Genomic DNA, 23,232 nt, shown 5'->3' on the forward strand with positions numbered 1-23,232 from the left:
CCCTGCTGTGCCAGGAAAACTGAATCTTTTCTAAAGAACAAGCTTAGATGGCTACCTCTGATCATACTGTATGCAACTTCATTCATAAAAACAATGACTGCATAGAGAAAGATACATGCTTTGGCTTAAGTAATTTCAAGTTTACAATTTTGTTTCCATTTATTCCATCCATCCATCCATTCTCTTCCACTTATCCGGGGCCGGGTCGCGGGGGCAGGAGCATTTATTCCATGGAAACATAACCCCTCTTGATCTGTGGCCTCAAAGCAAAACATCCCTTAACCAGCATTGCTCCAAGCTTCTAAACAGGTTATAAGCCTGTTAGGTAGAGCTGAATTCTTAAGTAATGACCCATTGGATGCATTTGTTATGTGGTGTTCCACATTAGCAAGTGCTTCACCTGAGACCTTACAGCTCCTGGAGTATGTTTGATAAAAACCAGGACCACAAATGATGTAAAACAATATCAGGTTAAAACAAAGGGTGTGCTGTATTAATCTTTTTTTGTAAGATGAATATTTGCACACCATATTTGTTGTTCTTCAGACTACATGCTTTATGACATTTAGTTTGACATAAAATATTGGTTTTACATTAGTCCAAGATGATAAAATGAAGACATAAACCTCAGGTCAGCCTGAAAAATAAGGAAGCTATACTGCGGTTTTCAAAAATGAAAAAGAAAAAAAAAAGAGAGAGAGAGAAACACAACATACAAAATAAACCAGAACAGCTGTGTGCGGTGAAGAAACAAACTGTTCCACGTATCTGGACAAAAAGAAACGTGTACCACCTCATTTTATTAGAGATGGTGGCGCGTTTGTTAACGACATGAAAATGTAAAACATGTAGAGCTATACAGGAGCTTTCTGTGTGCTTTCATTCAGTTGATTGCATCAAAACCCTAAAAGAATAATGTAGATATTACTAATTAATATCAACACTGGTAGATTATTACAGGATGCAAATGGATTGGAGGTCACCCAAAGATTAACATTAACAGTTTTATTGGATTAGCAGTTTTTCCTCAGTTTGTTTTGTTTTTGCTATCAATTTGTTATTGCAGATTTATAATCCCAAAATGCTGTGGCGGGTCTGCTCGTTTTCACATCTCAAACGACCTGCACCTGGAACTCGTCTCAGGCTGATTGCACCAGGCTGCACCTGTCAAAATTCACACCAGTCCGAACAGCATTAAAAGGGCAAACACGTGGTTTATTTTCACCAAACCAAACAGGTATTATACTGTTATGCCCTAAGAAAATGTTTACGTTTGACTTGCTTCTGAGCCAAAATGACCATTCTTTATGATTTGTGTTCACTGTTGCCCAAATAAATGTACCATTAGTTAAAATAATACTTGAGAGAATTACCTGCTGGATTATAGCTATTAATCAGGTAAACTGATTAATTAACTGTGACTGCATTTTCGCTGTAAGTACTCTTTAGAGAGTTAATGCTAAGACACACGGCATGCTGTGTGTCTAAGTATGTTTTCCATTTTCACTTGGAAACAAGCCCGTGCGTCCAGCTCCAAGAACTAAGACGCTGCACAAACGAAGCTAATGAGATCATTGTTTACCATCAGTGGGACCCTTTTCCTTGATGAAGCAAATAAAGTTGTATGTAAAGCTATGGCCCTGGTGACAGGATTACACATTGAACTCTATAAACACTGACTTATCTGCTTAATGTAGCATACTGAAGGGACAGCTCACCTACAGGGACAATTTTCCTGTGTTGGCCATTTGAAGCTACACCTGTTGTTACAATATTGGTGTGCAAGCTGGAAGCCCTTTGAGTAATTAAGACACAGCTACTTAATAAGTGCATGCATGCATGAATATTGGTTGGTGTGTGTGTGTGTGTGTGTGTGTGTGTGTGTGCGTGTGCGTGTGTGTGCACACATATGTGTGAAGAGAGATGGAAAGAAAGAGACACTCCTTTCCTTTAAGGCTTATTTTCTTGCACTTGTCTATCATAAAATATAAATATATGAGAAACCCAAGCTGGCACTGTGGCAGTAATAGTAAGGTAATGAGTTAATCTGTGGTACTCTCATATATAATTACAATATTGGTGCGATAACTTTTATGCATGACCGGGGGAAATTCTCTTTATTCCCAGAAGAGGGCACTATAGTGCTGCACTTGAACACTTCACAGCACTTCATGAACAAAACATTTGTGTTCTTATTGTCCTCAAAAGTCTCATTTACTCACAGCTGCAGATGAGCTAATGGTGGTTGTAAAGAAACAACAAATTTTTAGCTGACCATTTGTGCTGATGCAGGACCAGCTAATAAAGAGCCAATAACATGTTCTCTAAAATTTATTTTCTTTAGATTTATTTTTACTTCCTAGAAACAGAGAACATGCATGTATCCGCATTTCAGTTGATGGCCGAGCACAACCCTTAAGTAACTAAGTTCAGAAATACCTTGTGGCATGAAGCTTTGTCTGTCTGTGCTAAACTGGGAACAATAACTAGTGAAATTTATGAGGGCAGTGGCACCGGGCCCATCACAGGGACAGACAGCTGACCCCAGTTCTTATTCCATGTCTCTTCTGTTTCTTTTCTTTTCCACCTCCAGAACATTCTCACTAAGTAAACAACAAATAAGAAAGGTGCTGTAAATTGTAACCCTTAAAAGTCTGCCTCTGTCCTTCTTTGTGGTTGCATTTCAGTCCCTCTCCAAGGTGAAACCTAACATTCCCATGTTGCCAGTGAAAATAGCCAAAGGACCTATAAGCTGAATTGTAAACAAAATTCTCAATCTACCAGGTCACTGGTTGCCAGGGATTTAACTGAGCAACTCTGACCTTTAAAATAGGTCATTCGAAGACATTTGTCTCAGAAAATTTTGTTGTCATTCAACCTGATTCAAAATGATGAATAAATAGATGAAATGTTTTAACTGTCTCATGAACTTCTTCAGACTCTGCTGCAGAATCGTATAAAGATCGGCATGACCCACTCGTAAATAAGAGAAAAGTGGGCTGATTACAAATTTTCTTGCTGTTCTTGCATTTGCTTATTAATTTGAAAATGTTTGAACTTGTATATTTTATTTTCCTACTTGCTTTGAATTTATTTGGACACCTCAGCACAAAGCAAACAGGCAGCAAAAACCTTTAACCAGATTACATTCACATGATCATCAACCTTAATATACTTTATTCTTTAAAGTCTAAGTCCAAGCCCTTCTGTCATCTTTTCCAGTCAGACCTCTCTCTGTTTATTCTGTTTTTGGTGCACTGTTAAAAATAATACCCCCACAACCTTGACTATAAATGAGATTTTTATTTTTGTCTGTTTTTTTTTTATATATAAGATCTCCCCCAAGTGGCAGCCATGTGTTCAGTTCTTCAGACACAAAGATGTTAAAACAAACATCACCATGGAACAGATGAACTCTGCCCTTGGCTGCAAACTGTGACAAACAGAAAACTCAACAGGGTGTCCTGTTGGAAATGCAAAGACTGACTGTGAATAGCATTAACTGTGGTGTTGTAGTGCTGCTGCTAGCTCTCTCCACTGCCTCAAAATGGCCATCAGAATGAACGCTTTTTTATTTGCTTTAGCTGTATCTTCAGAGAACAGTAGACATGAAAGTAGATACATGATAGTGATTTTGTGCAGACATACACCCCAGTTCAAGTACCTTTAACAGCATGAGTGACCCCCCCAAAGCTGACTGCTTAGGCCAAAATATATGAAAACTATGATCTGCTACTGAGTGAAAGAAAGTTGCCTTTGGATTATGAATGAACCCATTTAATTAATTTTGTTTCTTATCAAAACACTTCCAAATTAAAAAATTCATAATCATTTGAATCCTTCATACTTCATGACCAGATCCAATTACTCCATCTGAAACAGCTGAAAAGCTGGCTGAGTCTAAATGTTCCCCCTTCTCCAACACAGGAAGCTATCGGGTCACTCTGTTTCCTCTAGCAGAGTATAAAGCCATTTGACATCCTGTTAAAGTGCAGCTCGTGGTTTTTCCATACAACATGTTTTATTAGTTGAAGCTCCACATTGGGTCCATCTACTACCACCCATCATAGGAGACTGATGCTTCTGTCCCAGTGATTCAGCTCATATGCAGTGGCATACAGCAAATAAACCCCGACTGAGAGATTTGCGGTGGCCTCCCAAGCTGCTTGACTCACTGCCTAACTGCCACTTGGCAAGCAAACTGAAATCATGATGAGCACTCAGCTTTGTAAATGATTTGTTTTAGAATACATTGTAGACCTTCAGTATGTTGCCCTGAGCAGATTACTAAAATTTGGGGGACAGCAACCAGTCACTTTGATCAGGATGTTTCAACTCTTCCTGAACCCGACCAGAGCAAGAGACGGATCCCTTGTCAACTATCTGGTGAGAGACCCTGAAGCCATATTTACAATGCTTTGACTCACTGCTTGCATAGCTTATTGGGCTGACACTTTTTCATTATTTTGTGTCCAACACACACAGCTATGATTGGAATTCCTTTCAGCTTCTAAGGAAATAATATGCTGCTTAGTTATGTGCCTGAGGAATTAAAGCCAATTTAATGATTTGAAAACAATATTTGGACTTACAGCATGGCTGTTTTAGCCAACTTAAATTATTCAGGGTCTTGTTTTGTAATTCCTTTGGAAGAAGACTGATCAAACACCCCAGTTACTTGTGTTTACACTCTTTCATTTACTTCATACAACTGCAGGATTGCACACTAAATAAACTAAATAGTTTATGGGTTGCATAAAAACATATCCCCCAGAGACCATTAACCCAAACTAACTTTGTGTTCAGTTTTATCATTTTTATGAAATGGGAAAAAGCTCTGTTCTATGTGTGTGATGCCCAGACACAGTTATTACAAACAAAAGGCTGTGCAAATAATTACAGTATTCAACAGAGAATCCAGCCAAATATGCACTGTAAATGTTTGGATCCATATGACTTATACCAGGTGGTTTTCAGGTGGTGAAAACTTTCTACAAACAATGAAGTCACTTTTGAAAAAAAGGATTTTATGAAAATTATTAAAGGACTATAAAGGTCCTGCAATAAAACTGTAACTAAATGCAAAAGTAGAAGAATGCCTCACATGCAGCAAAAAGGCCAAAAACTGATTTTTGATTCCAAACTACAACCTTAAACAGTGTAACACTCACAATAGACTAAATCTAATAGAACATTTTAAATATCTTTTCATAACACATGTCAACAGAAAACTGAGCAGCAACCTCAGGAAGTGAAAAAAAAAAAAGCCACTGTGTCATAATCTGCTGTTCACACGTCCACTTGAGGCTGGTTGGGTCTATTCACATGGACTTCCATGTGCATTGCATAAATTTACAACCTGAATAAATTGCACAATAAATTTTTAAGTAGTACAAAAATAAAGCCAGATGTAGCAAATTAAAACTTGTGTATGTAAATTAATATTAATTTTTTTTTTCTTAAATTTGTCAGCAGGTTCAATAAATGCTTCTGGTTCCCTTGAATTATTTCATGCTTCAGACAAACAAACGTCTGTGCAAATAATTACAAGTGGCCGGACCCTCCAACAGAATCCACCCAAATTTGCACTGTGAATGTTTGGATTCATATGACTTATTGCAGGTGGTTTTCAGGAAGTGAAAGTCTGGTCTCTATAGGCAGTTAAATAACTACTGTAGAAGGAGGATGTATGGATGGTTAAAACCACCTGTTTTACATTGTATTAAGGCTTAGAAGTTAATTGTAATTGTGGGCACATACTTTGAGTGGTATGTGGTATTTAATCACTTCCGGCATTTGGTTGCTTTGTTTGCATTTTTATTGGCTAAAGTCAGCATCCAGTGTAAAAACACGGTGAGTTATGAATGCACCTTACTAACCAAGCTAGCTAGTCAGCTAGTACAAGCCTGTAACTCCCATTTTGTCCAAATATACTGTAGTCATGCCTGGCTTCAAAAAAGAAAAGAAAAATCTCAAGATTGTGAAAATGCCAAACTCAAATTTTTAAAACAGTTCACAAACCAACAAGTTGCAAAATGTCAAAATGGCAATTTCCATCTTTTATATACAGTCTGGAAAAGCTTGTAGCAGTGAATGCAACATAAAGAACAGGACAAAGATGCTGAATCCTCCACTTCCTGCACCACACAGAGTGTTCACCACAAATGTTTTCATGTGATTTGTTGGAAAATATTGTTGGCTCATCCATGTAAACTCTCAGAGACTCATGGTGTGAAACACTCAGAGGAGGCTTCGACTGTGTGGTCTGACCACTTGGCAAAAGGCTTTAATCCCTACAGCAGAGACCAACAACTTGCAGGATGACAGGCCAAGTTAGGGTAATAACGTTTTACCGTGTAATCTTTGTTTAGAAAAGCGTGTGCCAAACCTCCTTTTAAAGTGGCACTAAAACACGTCCTACCACTGGATGATAAAATGATGGTAAACAAATGATGAGTGACAATAAGGGGAAAAAAAAGAAGGCATAAGACTTCATCTGCTATTGCAGCCACAGACCTCCTCTGGACAAATGACTATAGACACAGACTGATAAATAGACCTATGCCTGGATAAATGTTGTCTCAGCCTCCACAGTGTTCCTTCTCTTTTCTTTCACTTATTTTCTTCCACCAACATTTCTCTTTAAGGTGCCATCTATTTTTCAACCCATTCCTTGAACGCATGTATGCAGACTTATCACTTCATTGCTGGAGGATATCTGAGTAGGTTATGTGCAATGTTGTCACACTGCAAATAACCATTCATTGTCTGTTTGCATTTTCATTTAAATCTTTTGACTACTGGTCACAGTTAGTGCAAACTTTACAGCAATCAAAAAGCTGTAAAACTGGGTATTCTTGGAAAAGGGAAAAAATGAGAAGAGCAAGTTGATATAATGTATTTTTCTACCAGTGAGCAAGCAGGCCTTACTGAAAGGAGGCATATTGGATAGTTGATAGTGTAAAATTATAAACACAAAAGCACTTTGTGAATTTTAAAAAATGGTGCTCCCTTCAGTCAATCAGTTGCGCTGTCTTCAGGCAAAGTAGGAGGTTGCGTGGAGTGAAGCATGATGACCCACTGAACTCTTTGGCCTGACAAAAAAGTAGAGGGCCATGGGAAATGATGGCTGTCTTTTATGTTAATATTGTTACCTTAACTGATCCAATTATGAAAGGCTGGAGGGAGAGCAATAAAATGTACAGAAAAAGGATAACTCACATTCAGAATAACCATCGCTAACAGGGTCAGTCACTGCTTTTTTTTTTAGGTGTCACTGTATCAGGTATAAAATCCTCCTGCCCATCCTGTTGGGATGTCTGGCACAGCCTCTTAACCTATCACTCTATAGGAGAAGATAAAACATAAAAGAAGAGGTTAAGAAGCAGAATTCTCCACAGACCAAAACAAACAAAGCCACAAAGTTTGACATTCTTCGGCTTCCTCGGGTAAAACTGTTTGAACAGCACTGAATTTGAAGCTTTCGCCAGTACTAAGTCACTTAGAGAGGGCTTTTTTTTGGGGGGGGGGGGGGGGGGGGGGGGGGGGGGGGCTTCCTTTATGCTACTAACTATGAAAGGGAGTATAATGTGAATGGGCAGTCCAGACAGAGAAGTTTTTAAAGGCATTAGACGAGTGCTTTCACTCACAAAGGAAGATGTTTAAAGAAGTTAAGTTGGAACCTGCATTTAAAAGCTTTGCAAAACTCTCCCTCTGTGGTCATAGTTTTCAGCAGTTTCACTTATTTTAGAAATGTTGGGGAAAAAACACACACACACATTGATGTAGCAACAAAACAAATATGGTCAGACATAAATTTTTGTATTGCTGAGTGAAACCAGGTAGTACATGCCAACTTTCCAAAACAGAAAATGTTGAACACTATTCTCTTACACTATATTATTACTTGCTCTGGATTTTAAGGAGACACAAATCCATCTGGGGTTGCTTCAGGATACAGTATGTGGAGCTACCTACTGTGGAGACCCTTTGTGAATTAGGGAGTAGCCGAAAGTGGCTTCTGTCTCTTTAGAAACTACATATCCTTATTAGAGTAACTGGATCCACTTAGGACGTTGTGTGCATGACCAACCCAGCTTCAATATAATCTGCTCTAATCTATTCCAAAGACTTCAAAAGTTACCTTCACCCCCATTCCATGGATATACCTCTGCTGAAACTGCAGAAACCATAACACATCTCACACCAGATGTTTCTGTCATCTCCCTGCTGTTCCAAGCTGCTGATGAACCAAAAGATTCCACTGTGCAGCTATTTAAAGAAATAGAAATGAGTCTACAGGGAATAACTTGGTTTTTCACTGTGACCTCCAAGGCACGGTTCAAGGAGAGAGGTCAAAGAGTCAAAAGTAACAGAACCAGCCAGCTGCATGTGATAATCTTAACATCTTGGATTGCAATAAAGAGAACCCATAATATAGATAATGAGAAAATGAGCTAATTACTAGATGCTTGTACAATCAAGTGAATGTACTAATATAATTTCTAATGACTAATTGAGCTGAATACCATTAAAAAGGTTTTCTGGGAGAATGCTATTTTGTGTAGGCTGGAACCTCTCCTGTTTGTCGTACCCTCTTTGAGAGGATCTCACCATAAAATGCAGCTCTCGCCTTCATCCAGCAGTCTGGGAGATCTTCCCAGCATTCCTTCCCATTTGTCGTCATGGTGCCAGCAGGACAGCTCGGCCATATTTAAGGTCCTCCTCTTCTGAACCCTGACCAGAACGACAAAGAGACCTTCTGCTACATCACAGCCAGAGACGAGGGAAGATTAAGCCGCCAACTAAAAGACTCAAATCAGGCCCAAAGATCTGGACTGAAGACAACTGAATACTTTTTAGGCTGCAGTTATTTTTGATTCTGTGCAGGAAGATGGCCAATCTGGTGGATAGAGTGGTGTTTGTTTTCTTCATCACAGCACAGGTATGCATTACAGCAATAACTAAATATCCCTGTATGACTTTACATTTCAGTCTAGAGATCATTTTATAATTTAATACCAGGTACTTTTGATAAATACAATAATTTTTTTTACTACAAGTTGTCTAGAATTAGTTATCATAATCAGTTACTGAGAGTTCCTGACATCATTTTGTTTTTCCTTTAGGTTTTTACACTGGTCTGGTCCCAGGTGTGTCCACGGAGATGCCAGTGCCCTAAGGAGCCCCCCATGTGTCCCCCCGGGGTGCCCCTGATTCTGGATGATTGTGTTTGCTGCCTGGTGTGCGCCCGTCAAAAAGGGCAGGTCTGCTCTGACATGAACCCCTGTGACACACGTAAAGGGCTGCAGTGCGACTACTCGGCTGACGTCCACAAAAGGACTGGCATCTGTGCAGGTGAGTGGACCCATTTTGTGGCTAGTACATCCACTCCTGGTATTTTTTTTAATTTGTAAAAATCATAGTTTAACCATTTTTGCCCTCTCTTGTTATTTTGTCTCCTTCCTCCAGCTCCCAAGGGAGCTGTGTGTGTTATAGATGGTTCTGTCTACCAGAATGGTCAGACCTTTTTCCCCAGCTGTAAGTATCAGTGTATATGCCGCGACGGGCAAGTAGCATGTGTGTCACGCTGCAACGTGGATGTTATGCTGCCTGGGCCCGACTGCCCCGTGCCACGCAGGATCCAGGTGCCTGGAGAGTGCTGCGAGAAGTGGGTGTGTGAGCCCCAGGCTGGGACCAGTGCACTGGGTGGCTTTGCCATGGCAGGTGAGAAAACTACAAGTAGGATAAAATAAGATGGGTGTTTATATACTGAAACGCACAACTGCACATTGGTGTCACTCATGTGTGAGACACTGTGGTAAAATATGGTGATTGCTGCATTTCCCAGAAAATGCTTTTAAACTTTTACTTTTAGGTTTGAGGTGTCTAACCTGCAGTCTCTCTGTGTTTCATTCAGCCTACCGTCAGGAAGAAACTGTAAGCTTTGATGGCTGGGACCCAAACCTGAACTGCATTGAGCAGACTACAGAGTGGGGCGCCTGCTCTCGAACATGTGGCATGGGGCTCTCCACCAGGGTCACAAATAAGAACAGTCGCTGTGAGATGGTGAAGCAGAGTCGACTGTGTATGATCAGACCCTGTGATGAGCAGCAGGTCCAGCTGGCACAGCTTGCGCGAAAGGTACTTTTCGAGTTGAGCTTTCTGGATTTTTTTTTAGCTTGCTTAGATATTACTATCCTGATACTGCATACCATACTTAACTGCATCAGGCCAGTTCATCATGACAAAGCACAAGAATAGCATTGTTTTCCAGAGAGATATAGTGCACATTAATTGAGTCATTGTATCGATCTCTCCTTGTAGAGAGACACTAGGTGCCAGAAGATGGTGAGGAGTGACAAAGCCATTCACCTCTCCCATAAGAACTGCACCAGTGTCCAAGCCTACAAACCTCGCTTCTGTGGCTCCTGCACAGATGGCCGCTGCTGTACCCCTCACAGAACCAAAACCGCGCTGGTGGACTTCCAGTGTGCTAATGGTAAAACCGCACGGAGGCTGGTCATGGTGATCATGACGTGTGCCTGCCACAGCCACTGCCCTCGAGACAATGCTGTGTGGCCTCCATCAGAGCTGGGTTACACTGGCATGAGAATATAGATCAGGGAGTACCCAAACGTTTATTAGTGAGATCATAATTGTTAAGAGTCAAAAACCAGATTGTAGCTGGTGACTCCACTCTAAAACCATCAATTCCTCTAGTTTGAATGAAGAACAATTTTAAGCTATTTTTTAAACAATTCACATTACACAAAGTATACTCTACAGACCTCTAATTTGGGACATACAGAGTACACAGTAAAAATAAAATGATATCTGCTCATTGTGGTAGTTGTATTCATAAAAAGAGAATTATCTTTTGATTCCTCCTGGAGAGGGATTGTTAGTATCCTGTGGAAAAAAAAAAACTTAGTACAATGTAAGCACTTAAACTTTATGGCATATAAAACCTCTCCACTTCTGGAGCTCAGATATCAGAGTATACTGCAATCTTTCCATAATAGATTTATCTGGACAGATGGGTGTAGGCTGTAAAGGTTCATTTAAACACCCTCTATTCAAGAGGTAGAGTAGTATGATTGAATACAAGCACAGGGTTGTGGTTACTGGTTTGATTAAACCGGAGACTTTTGTTCTGCCTTAATTATGAGGACTTCTGCAATATAATGTTTACTGCCAATAGATTCAAGAATACTCTATATCAGAATAAATGTTATTGTACAGTGACAGCTTGACACCTGAACCCAGTAAAAACAACATAAAAATATTAAATACTAAAATATTAAAAATTCATATTGATAAAACAGAAAGAAAAGGGGGGAAAGCAGAGATTATCAACAAAGACTATCAGTAACCTTTTCTCCCACTATGGGACACATTTTTGAAATAACTGCACTGTGTACTTTGACGTGGTTGCAAACAAAAGCTCAACCAGTGAAGGAGAGGTCACTGTGGTGTCTCGGTGCTATTTCTAACATTGTCCTGAAATCTTACCTCTGTTTCAAATGTACGCTTTTGTAGTTTTAAAGAAGATGTTGTTTATCTGTTTTTGTTAAAAAAAAAAAAAAAAGAAAATAGTGCACATAACAGCTATTTTGATCATGACAAGAGTTTTGTAAATACTTGCTGTATAGTCTGTTTTACTGAGTGTGTATTGAATACACAGAGTCAATTGGTGATATTAAACATGAATTGTATATATTTTTCCTGCTTGGATTATTCTCAGCTTCTTTCTGTATCTTTCTGAACAAAAACTAGAAAAACTCAGCATTTGAAATAAATGTTTTTTCAATTTTTTTTTGTATGGATGCTGCATTGTCGTTATTGTAATTTACTGTAATAATAAAACCTGCATTTGGAATCATTCTTACGCTTAAGATAAGGATGAAGATTGGAAACAGTATAATTTCGAAGTAAGTGGGCCACAGCACTCTTGACTTTTGGAACCACTGCCCTACACCACGCTGTTTTGCTGTAATTGATGTCTTCAAAAATTTGTTAACCAGTCAAATTCTGAATGAATCTAAATTTGGTAATATATTTTTAAGAAATCACAGACACTCAAATAGTTTTGAATGACTAAAAAAATGCCTTTTCCTGGAAATAAATTCACATATTTTATGTTTCACACGTGTGTTTTGGGAAATACCTCTTCCAGGGGATTCCCTTTTAACACTTCAAGATGTCTGCGTTGGGACCTGGGAGTTGCCAAACCCTGTGAACTCTGTTGACATTGAGTGGTGGTTCTTTGACCTTTCTCCATTTCCCCAACCTGGGTGGTTATAATGGAAAACCCTAATATTCCCTGTGGGACTGCTGCAGTTTCCTAAAATACCTCCTCAGTGGAAACTTTAGTTCATAGCTCAAATCAGCAGACACTGACAGTGTGGTCGGCACATCTGATCTGTGTTGCTCAGAAGAGATGTGTGGTAATGCTGCATGTTTTTAACACGTGGCTCTAGGATTTTAAGCTTGTTCTGGTTTCCGCTGTCATGCTACAGTCAGTTTTATTTATTCAGAATTTTTCATCGGTATAAGAATGCATTCCTTTACTGCTGTTTGATTTTAGTTGTTTATGTATTTATTACATATACCTTGCTAATACTTCCTTTATTAACATAGATAAAATGAGTGAATGGATGAATTGTTTTGCAAAAGAGATCAGAAAACAAATAACCCATTATAAATTAAACTGTTCAAAAGTAATTTAAGTTATCACAACTTGAAAACCATCTACAATATAAAATTTCATATCTTAGATAGCCAGTATCAAAAACAAAGGTCTTGGAGATTTGTGGATATTTACTACTCAAAATATGACAAAGGATGCTGCTTCTTTGACGTTATAGGCCAAGAAAACAATGGGACATTGTATGCACACAAAAAAAGCTTTCATTTATTATGATTTTATCAATTATTATAATTTTAGTTGCTATAATGTTCTTAGTTCAGCATGATAGGATGTTACTGACATCAGAACCGAGGCTAATGGGAATGTCAGCAGGATTGGCCATGAGATTGCCTTACAAATGGAACTGTTGAGCTGATGGTGCAAAATGAAAAGTCCGGGGATCATCAAAGTTACTGTGGTTATCCAAGAAAATCCTCTATAGGTAATTATGTGGCAGGGCTGTGTAATCTTGCTGAAACAACATATAAAATCTGAATCATCCTCTACTGTGCAGGTTCCCTGCTCAGTAAAAATGTCTTTTTATCTTCAGGTGCTTTATATGATATTTGTTTTGAATTATAAAATGTGGCAGTTTAGTTGCATTAAGTATTGTTCGGTTAGATGCAATATTTCATCTGACTACATTGATGTATGACTCAAATGTATGAGGTGGTGTTATGAATAATGATCATATTGCTCCCCCAAGTGGTGTTACCATGCTCTTGAAAACCTTTTGTGAATTCATTTTTCATCTCATAAAATGAACATTCACTCAAAAATGATGCAAATTAGAGCTTTAAAAGCATTTATTGGGATTTACCAATATGCTGCACATGAAGTTCCATCATTTTGTTGCACATGGCTAAGTGACAGACTTCTTAACCCCTATACCTCTGCAAGAACTTTGACCACTGTAGAAACTGTTCAAGGCAAACAAGCAATGTTAAATGTATATAATTACAGAAAATGTATCTAAAATATATAGAAATTGCTGTTAGATAGACTGTTTTGGGTCAACCCTTGATATTGTTTTATGACATACAAAATGAAATTAGAGCAATGACCACCAAAGCAAACCAAAACAAGTAAATGACATTTGATTCTGGATCTTGTAAAATGTCTTGGAACTTCCTCCGTATCCTCTGTGCACAGCTAACTTCCTCAAAAAGATGAAAGAACAGGAAAATCCTCTCACTGAAGTTGCAGCCTGTAACAGAGTAAATCACCATTGCATTGTCTGGATCATAGAAGAACAAGCACCCCTGCTCATAATCCATGACTGTCTCAGGCCTCCTTCTTAAAACAGGCATTTGCAGGCATCTTCGACATCTGCAGCTTTTGCTTCCTGACCTCACAATCCTATTTTGATTTCTAGGGTTTGGCCTGAATGTGCTGTGTCTTTGCATCGACTCTGTGACTACTCCTAAAACCCAGTCGGTCCTCCCTTGGACCTGAAACTCAAGGAAAAAACTCCCTTCGGACAAGCCCCTATTTTTGGGGACGTAGGAATATCCATTCATACATTGTGGGTCTTCATTGCGAAAAGAAAAATTAGAAGAGCCTACCATCTGATCAGACACCACACTATTTGCTTTTGCGCCACCTTTGCCTTTCTTTTTGCTCTGCAGTTCTACCTTCATCTTCTGAGTCTTCTGAGTGTTCTTTCTCTGTTTTTGTTTCATTTCTGGTACTTTTTCCTTCCCCATCTGAGCCTTTTTATCAACATACTCTTCCTCCAAAGGGACGGTATCATGAGCATTATGTTCTGTACACAGGGTACAAACACGAGTCTGCTCTGTCCTGCAGAAGAACTCTAAAATTCTGTTGTGCTTCTTACATATTTTGTCCTCCAGGTTGTGCACAGGATCAGTCAGTTTGTGCCTTTTTAAAGCAGCAACTTGTTTGTGAGGCTCTAGATGTGTCTCGCAAAAAGAGGCCAAACAGACCAAACAGGTTTTAGAGGCTCTGTACTTATTGCCAGGGCAACAATCACATGGCACCTGCCCAGGTTTGACTGGTGCATTATTGTCAGATATTACATGGCGTGTTTTAAAATTCTCCACAACGTCCCTGAATCCGGTGTTGACGCAAAGTTTGAGCCCTTTGTTGAACTTCTCATTGCAAAGTGGACACTGACATCGGTTGTTGCTGTCCCAGTGTTTGGTGAGACAGGCTTTGCAGAAGTTGTGTCCACAGGGAATAGAAACAGGCTCAGTGAAGACATCCAGACAGATGGAGCACTGGAGCTGGTCTTCAGACAGAAAACTGCTGGCTGCAGCCATTCCTGGAGCATGGGTTTTAAATGGACTATCAATAACAACACTTTTTTTTAAAAATTCCACTGCTATGAACCATTACACACAACAAAAATAATAAAACAACAAGCACAGACGATATGATGCTGTCAACTAAACTTTCATGGAATTTACTAATAATTATGTTTTAATTATTCACTTACAAACATAAGTAAACATAAGTACATAAGTAAATGAATATTATTTGAACACTTGATCCTCACCCTCATGGATGCAGATGCCTCTCTAACTCCTTAAAAGTTGTAAAGAGATTCCTTTTCGCTGCAGCGCTCACTTTCGTTTCTTTCTAAAAGATCCAAATGCGCTCCGCCTCTGCTGACTCATGCTCACATTTGAAGGTTGGCTATGGCTACCACATCCTGTAGCTTTAAATCTCTAGTGTTGACATGACATCTGAGTGCAAAAACATGCAAATAAAAAAAAACTAAGCAGATTTCAAAGTATTAAAATACCCTTCCCAGAAATCTCTGATAAATACCTCACAGGTTTTCACAAACCAACCAAAACAGGGAAGCCGAGTCTCACCTTTTTGAATGCGGGTGCTCTGTTTTCTCTCTTTGTACACAAACTGTTCTGTTTTAGAAGTTGTTTGCTTTAATTTCCCTGCAAATGGTGCAAATATGTTCCACTTCTACTGACTCATGCTTCCTTTGACTCATTTATTTACGACCTTAAGCTCTTAACAGACGAGCCCTGGAGAGCAAACATTAAATGAGCACAATTTCTGAAATCAGTGGTCATTACTGCTATCACTAAAACAAACTTGTACACCAAAACCACAAGAAGCATCTCGATCTTGAAAAAGTCTCCTCTAGTTAGCAAGCATGTGGTTATTTGTAAATCTTCTGTTCTTAGAGGGTTAACTTAAACAGCTATTTTGGTGTTTTGCTCACAGGAATGAATCATTATACAACTCTTCCTTCCTCTGCTTGGACAGTTAACTCAAGTTCTTGTTTTTGATTGTGGTTGCTTGAATTTTAAGACCAGCTAGAAACTGGTGATAGAGTTTTACTTGGTCAATGAGTAATGTGACCTGATAACATTTTATTTTCGTCTCTAAAAAAAAACAAAACAAAACAAAAAAAAACTAAGCACTTTGCACACTTTTAGTGCTGCCAGCAGGGCAATGATCTGTGTTTTTGATTTTAGTATCAGATACCATTTGGCACCAACGTGTCATCCTGACAGCTGGCTTCTCAAATATTTGCATAACTTTGTGTCAGTCGGTTGTTTGATTGCCAATAACTTAATCTCCCAGCCACTTCAGAGTCTGCTCTTCCCTCTCAGTCTTGCAGTGTTCCCATTCAGCATCATGTCACCTCCTCATCCATATGCAGAAATCAATTGCAAACTAATCAGTAAATATAGGTGCCCTTTCTATTGTCCACACAGCTTTCTGCTGTATGTAGACAAAAACTGCTTTCCATTTAGGCGGAGTAGTTCCAGCATCCTTGTGGTGTGCATGCCGACTCACTGTCATGGCTTACTGGAACAGAAATGTAATTTGTTTCAGCTGTGCTTTTCCTGTAATCAAAAGTAAAAAAAAAAAAAAAATGTCTGCTGGGAAAAAGTTTTTATAAGCGAATGGAAATATGAGAGGATTAGGAGGCAGGAAAGATGGAAGAACAGGTGAGTGGATAGAGGGGCAGAGGAAGAAGGCTCAGTCACTTAAACCAGGAAGGCAGGAAATAGCAATCGCCTAACAAAACAAGTTTAATCTGACATCTTCACATATATATTTAAAACAAACTTATAGCTGTGAATGCTGATATAACTGCTGAGAATAAAATATATTTGCTGAGAATGTGCAGGTAAAACTATAATTAATCTCTAAATAAAAGAAAAGTTTGGTCTTATTTTCTGGTGGACTAAGAATAAGATTTTACTTCAACACATACATATTTTACCCAGTCCTGTTTTGTTTTGTTTCTTTGTCTATGAATGCAGGCTTCAAGACCACCTTGTTGCAGGTTCCCAAACAAAGAGATGCATGTGCCATTGAGCAAGGACAAAGGTAGTGGTCATTCCCACCACCACTCTGTGAAGGCAAGACACAAAGAAGTTTGTGTGCTGACCAAGCCTCAAAGGACCAAAAAGTTAAGATGCAAACTGCAAAGGGTTCAAATATGGAGTTAGTACTGTAAATATAAGCAATACAGAATCTTAAACCTTTGTTTTCAAAAAGGCCAGTGAGGAAATGCATTTGAGCATAAGCACACACAATGAGTTTTGGAGAAAAAAAAAAAAAAACTCCAAAGGGAACTATTGCTGTCATGCTTCAGCTAGCTGCTGGACTCAAATGCAGGACTCGTAACAAATAAGACAGATTTGCACGGATAAGACACACAGGTAAAAAAGACAAACTTTTGCGAAAAAGTTGTTAAAAAGTAGTGCCAAAAAGTAGTGCTGCGCCCAACCCACCGTTCAGTATTGGTTTAAAATTGAGATAAAGTTTGATTTATTTATAGCATTAAATAGCTTTTCCAGTCGTTTGCATCCCGTTTCCCAACTTGAAACATGTTGCAGCTGACATAATTTTTTTTTTTAACACAGCATCCTTTTAGGGAAAACAGGCCTACCAGGGAGGATTAGCCCAGTAAAAATAGAGATGGGTCATGAAGAAAAGCTGAAGAGAAAAGGGGAGAAGACATACCAAAGCTAGCAAATGTGAGCTATAAATGTGTGTGTTTTTTTAATGCCCTTAAGACCACTTTTTTTTTTTTTTACTCGAGCCACCAGTGTCTCATTTTTAAATAAAAACAAGCTTGAATCTTTTCAGTCCACACGTGTGTCAAAATACTCTTCATCTGGGTGCTTCCCTCTCTTAATTGTTGCCAGAAAGCAAGTTCACAGGCCCACAACACAGACTCCATGTGTGTTTGCGTGTAACCACACCTCTGTGCAGCTGCTCCCTGATGCACTGAAAACAAAATGTGCAATCAACTCGCTGGGGTGAACAGGGATATAAAAAAAGATTTATTAATGCCTTTAAATACCATCACCTTTAATAAGATTTCACTCTCTCTCTCTCTCTCTGTTTGTTTGTTTTGAAGGTCATTATCACAACAAAGAATGTACATTTCACGTGACAGCTCATTTCCATATAAAAGTAAAAAATCAGTTGTAGCTCCTACACCTCATTAAACTAAAAATATTCTTATTATTTCTGTTCCACGTTCTTTCTCACAATAAACAAGTTAATCCTGTCTTTGGTGCAGCTCAGTAGAAATGATTTGACATAGTTTAGAGGGCGGACATATAAGGAAACTTGACTCCCACACTGCACAGCATTCCTGTACTATATATTTACATGATTATTTCTTTGTGGGGTTTCCATGTGCAATGACACGCTTAGTTACATATATAATATTAGACTCACATAATATTTACATGTTCCTTCACATGAGGCAAAATATAGAGCAGCTATTTCCTGAATTCTTTTTCAATTAAATTGATAAGACTAAATAAATAATAATAAACTAATTGTGAATATACAGCACAAAACGAAGGTAAAAAATACTCTAGAAGTCTGTGACCAAGTCGTACATTCATTATGTCATTAGAGAAGCGCAGGTATAAATTTAAAGTGTCACCGGTAGGTGTCGTAGCAACATTTCTAATAGTTTAGTGTGACACATGGTCCACTTCAGCACGTTTCAGCACTTCGGCAGCAGTGAGTAGGATGTGCAGCCTGACAGGTGCTGGAAAAAATGCGTTTACAGAAGTACATTTACTTACTCTCGTTGTTCCAGCCTTTACTGAGTTGTAGACAGCGGCAAGCGGCTGGTGTCTGTGGGTTTTCTAAATAAGCTCATGATGAGGTGAAACCCATCCCCGTCAGTCACTCGCCAGGCTTGAACACGGGTCGTGCTTGTGAAGAAAGGTCCACCCGGTCACTATGCTGACAACTCTGGCTGCGCTTTCAAGGTCTGAGCTGACTTCTTCTTTTTTCTTTTTTTTTTTTTTTTTTAAAACTCTAGATCGCGTATGACTGACAGGGGGGTGCGAGGACGTCCTTTAGAATAATAGTAATAGAGATGGAGAGTAAAGCCTCAGAGAGGGGCCCTTCCTTGACAGCGCTTCGGAGCAAAACGTGTTCTCTCTCTTCTTTCGTTCTTTGAAGCAACAAAACCAGCACAGGCGCATTCCTTTACGCACATAACCCACCTCACTTCAGCAGCGCAAAGAAAAGTGAGACCCACTAGACACTGGAAGACTGGAAATCAGTTGTATTATTATTATTATTATTATTATTATTATTATTTAAATGCGTATTTAAAAAGCTACCGCATTGAAAAATGACACATTTTCTGTTACTTCAGTTTCATCTTGCCCAAGAGCGCACAAAACAAACATATCTTTCATTCACAAATTAAACTTTATTTTACTTTAAGTTTGAAAGGTTAGTAAAGGCAGTTTTAAACATGACAGTAGAATAGGTGCACAGCGTGGTAAGCCGTGTCAGTTTGATGACTGAATGGATGAAAAGTGAATTTTTTTGCTTCATCTTGCTGGTATTTGTATATCTCTGCACTGGTTAACGTGTTTTAGAAGAAGTTGGGAAATTATGTACGCATTTTGTGCAAGCAGGATCTGGAGATGGGATCGACTAACGACGAGGAAAACTCCACCCAGCAGATAGGATCTTGGGCAGGCAGAGCGGAGGGGAGTTTGCGCTGAAAGAGCTGGGGCTGGTCGGACGGGACGCTTGATACAAGTCCTGCAGAAAACTTCAGAGGGAGCAAAGTCCAGCCCGGGCGAGAGGGTGATAGGGTGGAACTTGCAAGCGCGCTGGGAACTAAATCACATGTGATTTAGAAATGCTCCAAAGATGGCGGTGGTAGTAGCGACTGGAGTCCCGATTGGCTCTGGAGTGCAAAAAAGTGGATTTGTGGAGGTTTTGGTGCGAGAGCGGTGGCACAAAGTTTTGGTCAACTTGAACGAGGAAGCGCTCACGTTAAGCTGTGAGAGTAACGTTAACGAGAGTGCCAACGATAATCCTAACTCCAACGGCGTTAGCAACGGATCTTACCATGACAACAGTAATACTAACTCCAACAATGGCCCCCAAACTGTGCGCACCGCGTTCACGGACCTCCCGGAGCGAGTACCCGAAGCGATCGCCAACAGAAAGCGGTGCGTCAAGGTGACCAAGCAGGAAGTTGGGGGACTCGGAATTAGCATCAAAGGAGGGAAGGAGAATAAGATGCCCATCCTCATAAGTAAAATTTTCAAGGGGCTCGCAGCGGACCAGACCCAGTCCCTGTATGTGGGGGACGCTATCCTGTCCGTGAACGGTATGAACCTGCGGGACGCGACCCACGATGAGGCTGTGCAGGCGCTGAAACGAGCTGGGAAAGAGGTGACTCTGGAAGGTAAGCAGACTGGACAGAAGGCGTGAGAGAGGATAGCAGAAACAGAGAAATACTTGAAAGAGAGGTAGCGGCTAGGGAATCCTAAAGTTTTCCATCCCCCACAGATTAGACTAACTCCGTCGAGATTAAGACTTGTTTGGGGGAGCCGATATGAGCCCATGTGATGCTTGTCTAAGTACAGATATTATTTAGTGAAGGGCTGAAAAGCATACCCTAGAGATCAGAGCCGAGTGTTAGATATCCCAAATCAGTTTGTGGCTCGTTTTCTCAAATGTTGCTTAATATTTTGGATAAACCTATAAACTGGCTTAAAGACCTTAGTGGCTCTGTGGTGCTTCATTGAATGAAAGATATAATATGGGAATACTTTTGACTCCAAATGGTTGCCTTTTTGGGTGTGGGTTTTTGGTGTATCATCTACATTAGGCGAGTTTTATATTCTCTGCTTTCCAGTTAATTACATTCACTTGTCACTCATTTATTACATTGATAGAATGGGGGAAAACAGCTGGCCTTTTTGACCTCTGCTGCAGGATGTAATTTATTTTACATTAAAAAAGAGAGGTGCTGGTTGATATACCTGGGAAAGTAAATATTCCACCAACCAATATTATTCACCCTGCTTTGCATCAAATTAGATCTCACTCACCTGGGTCTTGAACAGCTTTGGCATTTGGTGCTGTTTTATTACATAATTTGAAAACAGGTTACCAACGGATTGTCTTTTGCAGAAAAGAATAACTGAGATTAAGGAAATAGGTATTATGCAACTAGATGTACCATGGGACAATCATGCAAGATCAAACTCATATATTTTCCCTTCCCCTGGCCTTTTTTACTTCCTCAAATGTGCAGCCAGTTTGGTATTTTTTACCGTTGCTTATAGCTAAAAGATTGAGATGTAGATGAAGATTAGGCTGAGGGCAGACACACTCCACTGAGAAGGGTGAAGACCATTTTACTCCACACACACACACACACACACACACACACACACACACACGCACACGCACACGCACATACACAGACTCATTCCATCATACAGGAAACTGTTGCACACAAGTGCCTGCTTCTGAGTTTTTTTTTAAATTCCTGTTCCTGTGAGGACTCTTGGACCCAAGACAATAAGAACAAAGTGTCACTCTCTTTCTCTCTCTATTTCTCTCTCTCTCGTGCACACATATGAACATCATTCTCGTTCAACTCAGATACACAAACAGGGTGATCATCCTCCTCATGGGGACACGCTGGTCCCAGCTGAAAACTAGGGTTTAATATTTTTCCCGAAAATGACATGAATCAAATCCCGGGAAATGACGAGCCATTTCCCGGGAATCCCGGGAAAAAGTTTATTTATTTTTTTATTTTAATTAGGCCTTCTGTAGCCTGTGTCGGCCTTAACCTATTGTGATATAGTAGAGGTAGCTTTCCAGCTATGTCCTGTTATGCCCAGTAGGGGGCAACGTTGGCTTGATTAACGCAATAAAACCTACATCTCGACATTTGAGTGCTCGAGCTATGCGGTGTTGTATCGTTCCTCAACACTCCCTTAACAAATATAATTCGAATATTCCTCCATTGTACATGGAATTATACCAAGATATTTTACAACTGCTGGTGCAAAACAATACGGTTCATCTCCACAGCATTGATAATGGCTCAGCCACGCTGTCGTGGCGACATCTGTTGCGCTATATCTCCACCAGTGGAACGCTGTAATAGTCATTGAAAAGTTAACTACCGTACTACACTATAATATGGCATAACACAGGGCCTTGAGTAATGCACTACGACTTGGTCATTGCCATTCTGGCAACAACAAATTTATAACACCGTGTCTGAGGGTTAAAGTAGGTTCGCTGTGAATCGTCTTTTGAAAAACTGGCCAATCCTTATAGCCTAAAAAATATACATTTTACTCAACTCCATTTTAAAAGCGAAATATGTTAAAGCAATCTATTTCATGATAATTTCTTCACACATTAGGCCCGTATCCTAATTCATGATTGTTAGTAAGCGGCTGCAAACGAGGAAAAGAAACACTCGAAGTTAAACAGATATTTCTTTATTGTTCAGGGCAGGCATATTTTATAGGCTATATAATGCAATATAACAATATATAATAATATAAAATTATATAATACAAAATACCTTAGGGTAAACACATTGCCTACGATTTCAACAAATTAAAGAGGAAAAAAGCACAACTGTGTAATACCTCTATTAAAACGCTTGAGATGAAGGCTGAAGCCTTAAACGGAGGCTGAACGTGCCTGAAATGAAGAGTAATGCTTTTCGCATTAAACGAACCCTTCTCTCAATATTTCCTTAAATTTAACATTCTGAAGCTTTCTTTTCTTTCTGAAAGTCAAATCGACGCGCGCGACTTTTTTCCCGGTTTCCCGTCTAACGTTTCCCGGGAAACGGGAAATGGTTCTGATCGCATTTCCCGGGAATCCCGGATCCCGGGATTAAACCCTACTGAAAACTGGATCAAGATCTGAAACAAGGGGAGAGGGAATGGAGCAGAGGAAGGTGAAGAGAGAGAAAATAGGAGACGGAAAGGGAGGGAGATTGAAACAGAATGACAGCTAACAAGGGATTTGAAATAAAGATTACGCCAGTAAAATGACTGTACCTGCTATTTAACAGAGGATTTGGGTAAAACATGAAGGGATTTCACAACAAAATGGTGTGAATTAGTCAAATATAAAGTAAAATGGAATGAAGAGTGTGGAGCCCTTCTCTTATTCCAGAGTGTGAGCCATCTTTAAGGATTTGAATGAGGTAGACTGTATCATATGAAGAAAGAGATCAAGAGGAAACATCTGATGTATCTCTTAGGAGATGA

General features: G+C 39.5%; 3 protein-coding genes across 4 annotated transcripts in view; 2 read left to right on the forward strand and 1 right to left on the reverse strand.

Annotated features, from left to right (window-relative positions):
* The first annotated feature begins 8,689 nt into the window (after positions 1-8,689).
* LOC115794678 (CCN family member 3) lies at positions 8,690-11,692 on the forward strand. Its single transcript, XM_030750300.1, has 5 exons — positions 8,690-8,944; positions 9,129-9,357; positions 9,472-9,726; positions 9,920-10,143; positions 10,327-11,692. The coding sequence occupies exons 1-5, from the start codon at positions 8,894-8,896 to the stop codon at positions 10,618-10,620; spliced, it is 1,053 nt and encodes a 350-aa protein (XP_030606160.1). The 5' UTR covers positions 8,690-8,893; the 3' UTR covers positions 10,621-11,692.
* Positions 11,693-13,479: 1,787 nt separating this feature from the next.
* LOC115794892 (E3 ubiquitin-protein ligase TRIM4-like) lies at positions 13,480-18,922 on the reverse strand. 2 transcript variants are annotated; one of them, XM_030750583.1, is made up of 3 exons: positions 18,745-18,922; positions 15,210-15,399; positions 13,480-14,975 (listed from the first exon to the last, which is right to left on the reverse strand). In XM_030750583.1, exon 3 carries the CDS (start codon positions 14,971-14,973, stop codon positions 13,723-13,725), a length of 1,251 nt encoding a protein of 416 aa, XP_030606443.1. In that variant the 5' UTR covers positions 14,974-14,975; positions 15,210-15,399; positions 18,745-18,922; the 3' UTR covers positions 13,480-13,722. The 2 variants fall into 2 exon arrangements, with proteins under 2 accessions (XP_030606443.1, XP_030606444.1); XM_030750584.1 differs by lacking the exon at positions 18,745-18,922 and adding an exon at positions 15,532-15,562.
* The window catches only part of sntb1 (syntrophin, basic 1), a 40,054-nt gene continuing 35,659 nt past the window's right edge, over positions 18,838-23,232 (forward strand). The window contains exons 1-2 of the mRNA XM_030750582.1: positions 18,838-18,933; positions 19,597-20,381. Of these exons, the coding sequence (XP_030606442.1) occupies positions 19,838-20,381 (544 nt within the window). The 5' untranslated portion in view covers positions 18,838-18,933; positions 19,597-19,837. The remainder of the gene's footprint in view (positions 18,934-19,596; positions 20,382-23,232) is intronic.

Source organism: Archocentrus centrarchus, chromosome 16, assembly GCF_007364275.1.
Source record: "Archocentrus centrarchus isolate MPI-CPG fArcCen1 chromosome 16, fArcCen1, whole genome shotgun sequence".
NCBI classification, from domain to species: domain Eukaryota; kingdom Metazoa; phylum Chordata; class Actinopteri; order Cichliformes; family Cichlidae; genus Archocentrus; species Archocentrus centrarchus.

What these genes read in the sequence shown, in the direction of transcription:
- LOC115794678 (XM_030750300.1), top strand. Translation starts at nt 8,894, where the DNA reads ATGGCCAATCTGGTGGATAGAGTGGTGTTTGTTTTCTTCATCACAGCA. An exon ending in TTTTCTTCATCACAGCACAG is followed by an intron (nt 8,945 to 9,128) that starts GTATGCATTACA and finishes TTTTTCCTTTAG; the next exon opens with GTTTTTACACTGGTCTGGTC. An exon ending in AAGGACTGGCATCTGTGCAG is followed by an intron (nt 9,358 to 9,471) that starts GTGAGTGGACCC and finishes TCCTTCCTCCAG; the next exon opens with CTCCCAAGGGAGCTGTGTGT.
- LOC115794892 (XM_030750583.1), bottom strand. Translation starts at nt 14,973, where the DNA reads ATGGCTGCAGCCAGCAGTTTTCTGTCTGAAGACCAGCTCCAGTGCTCC.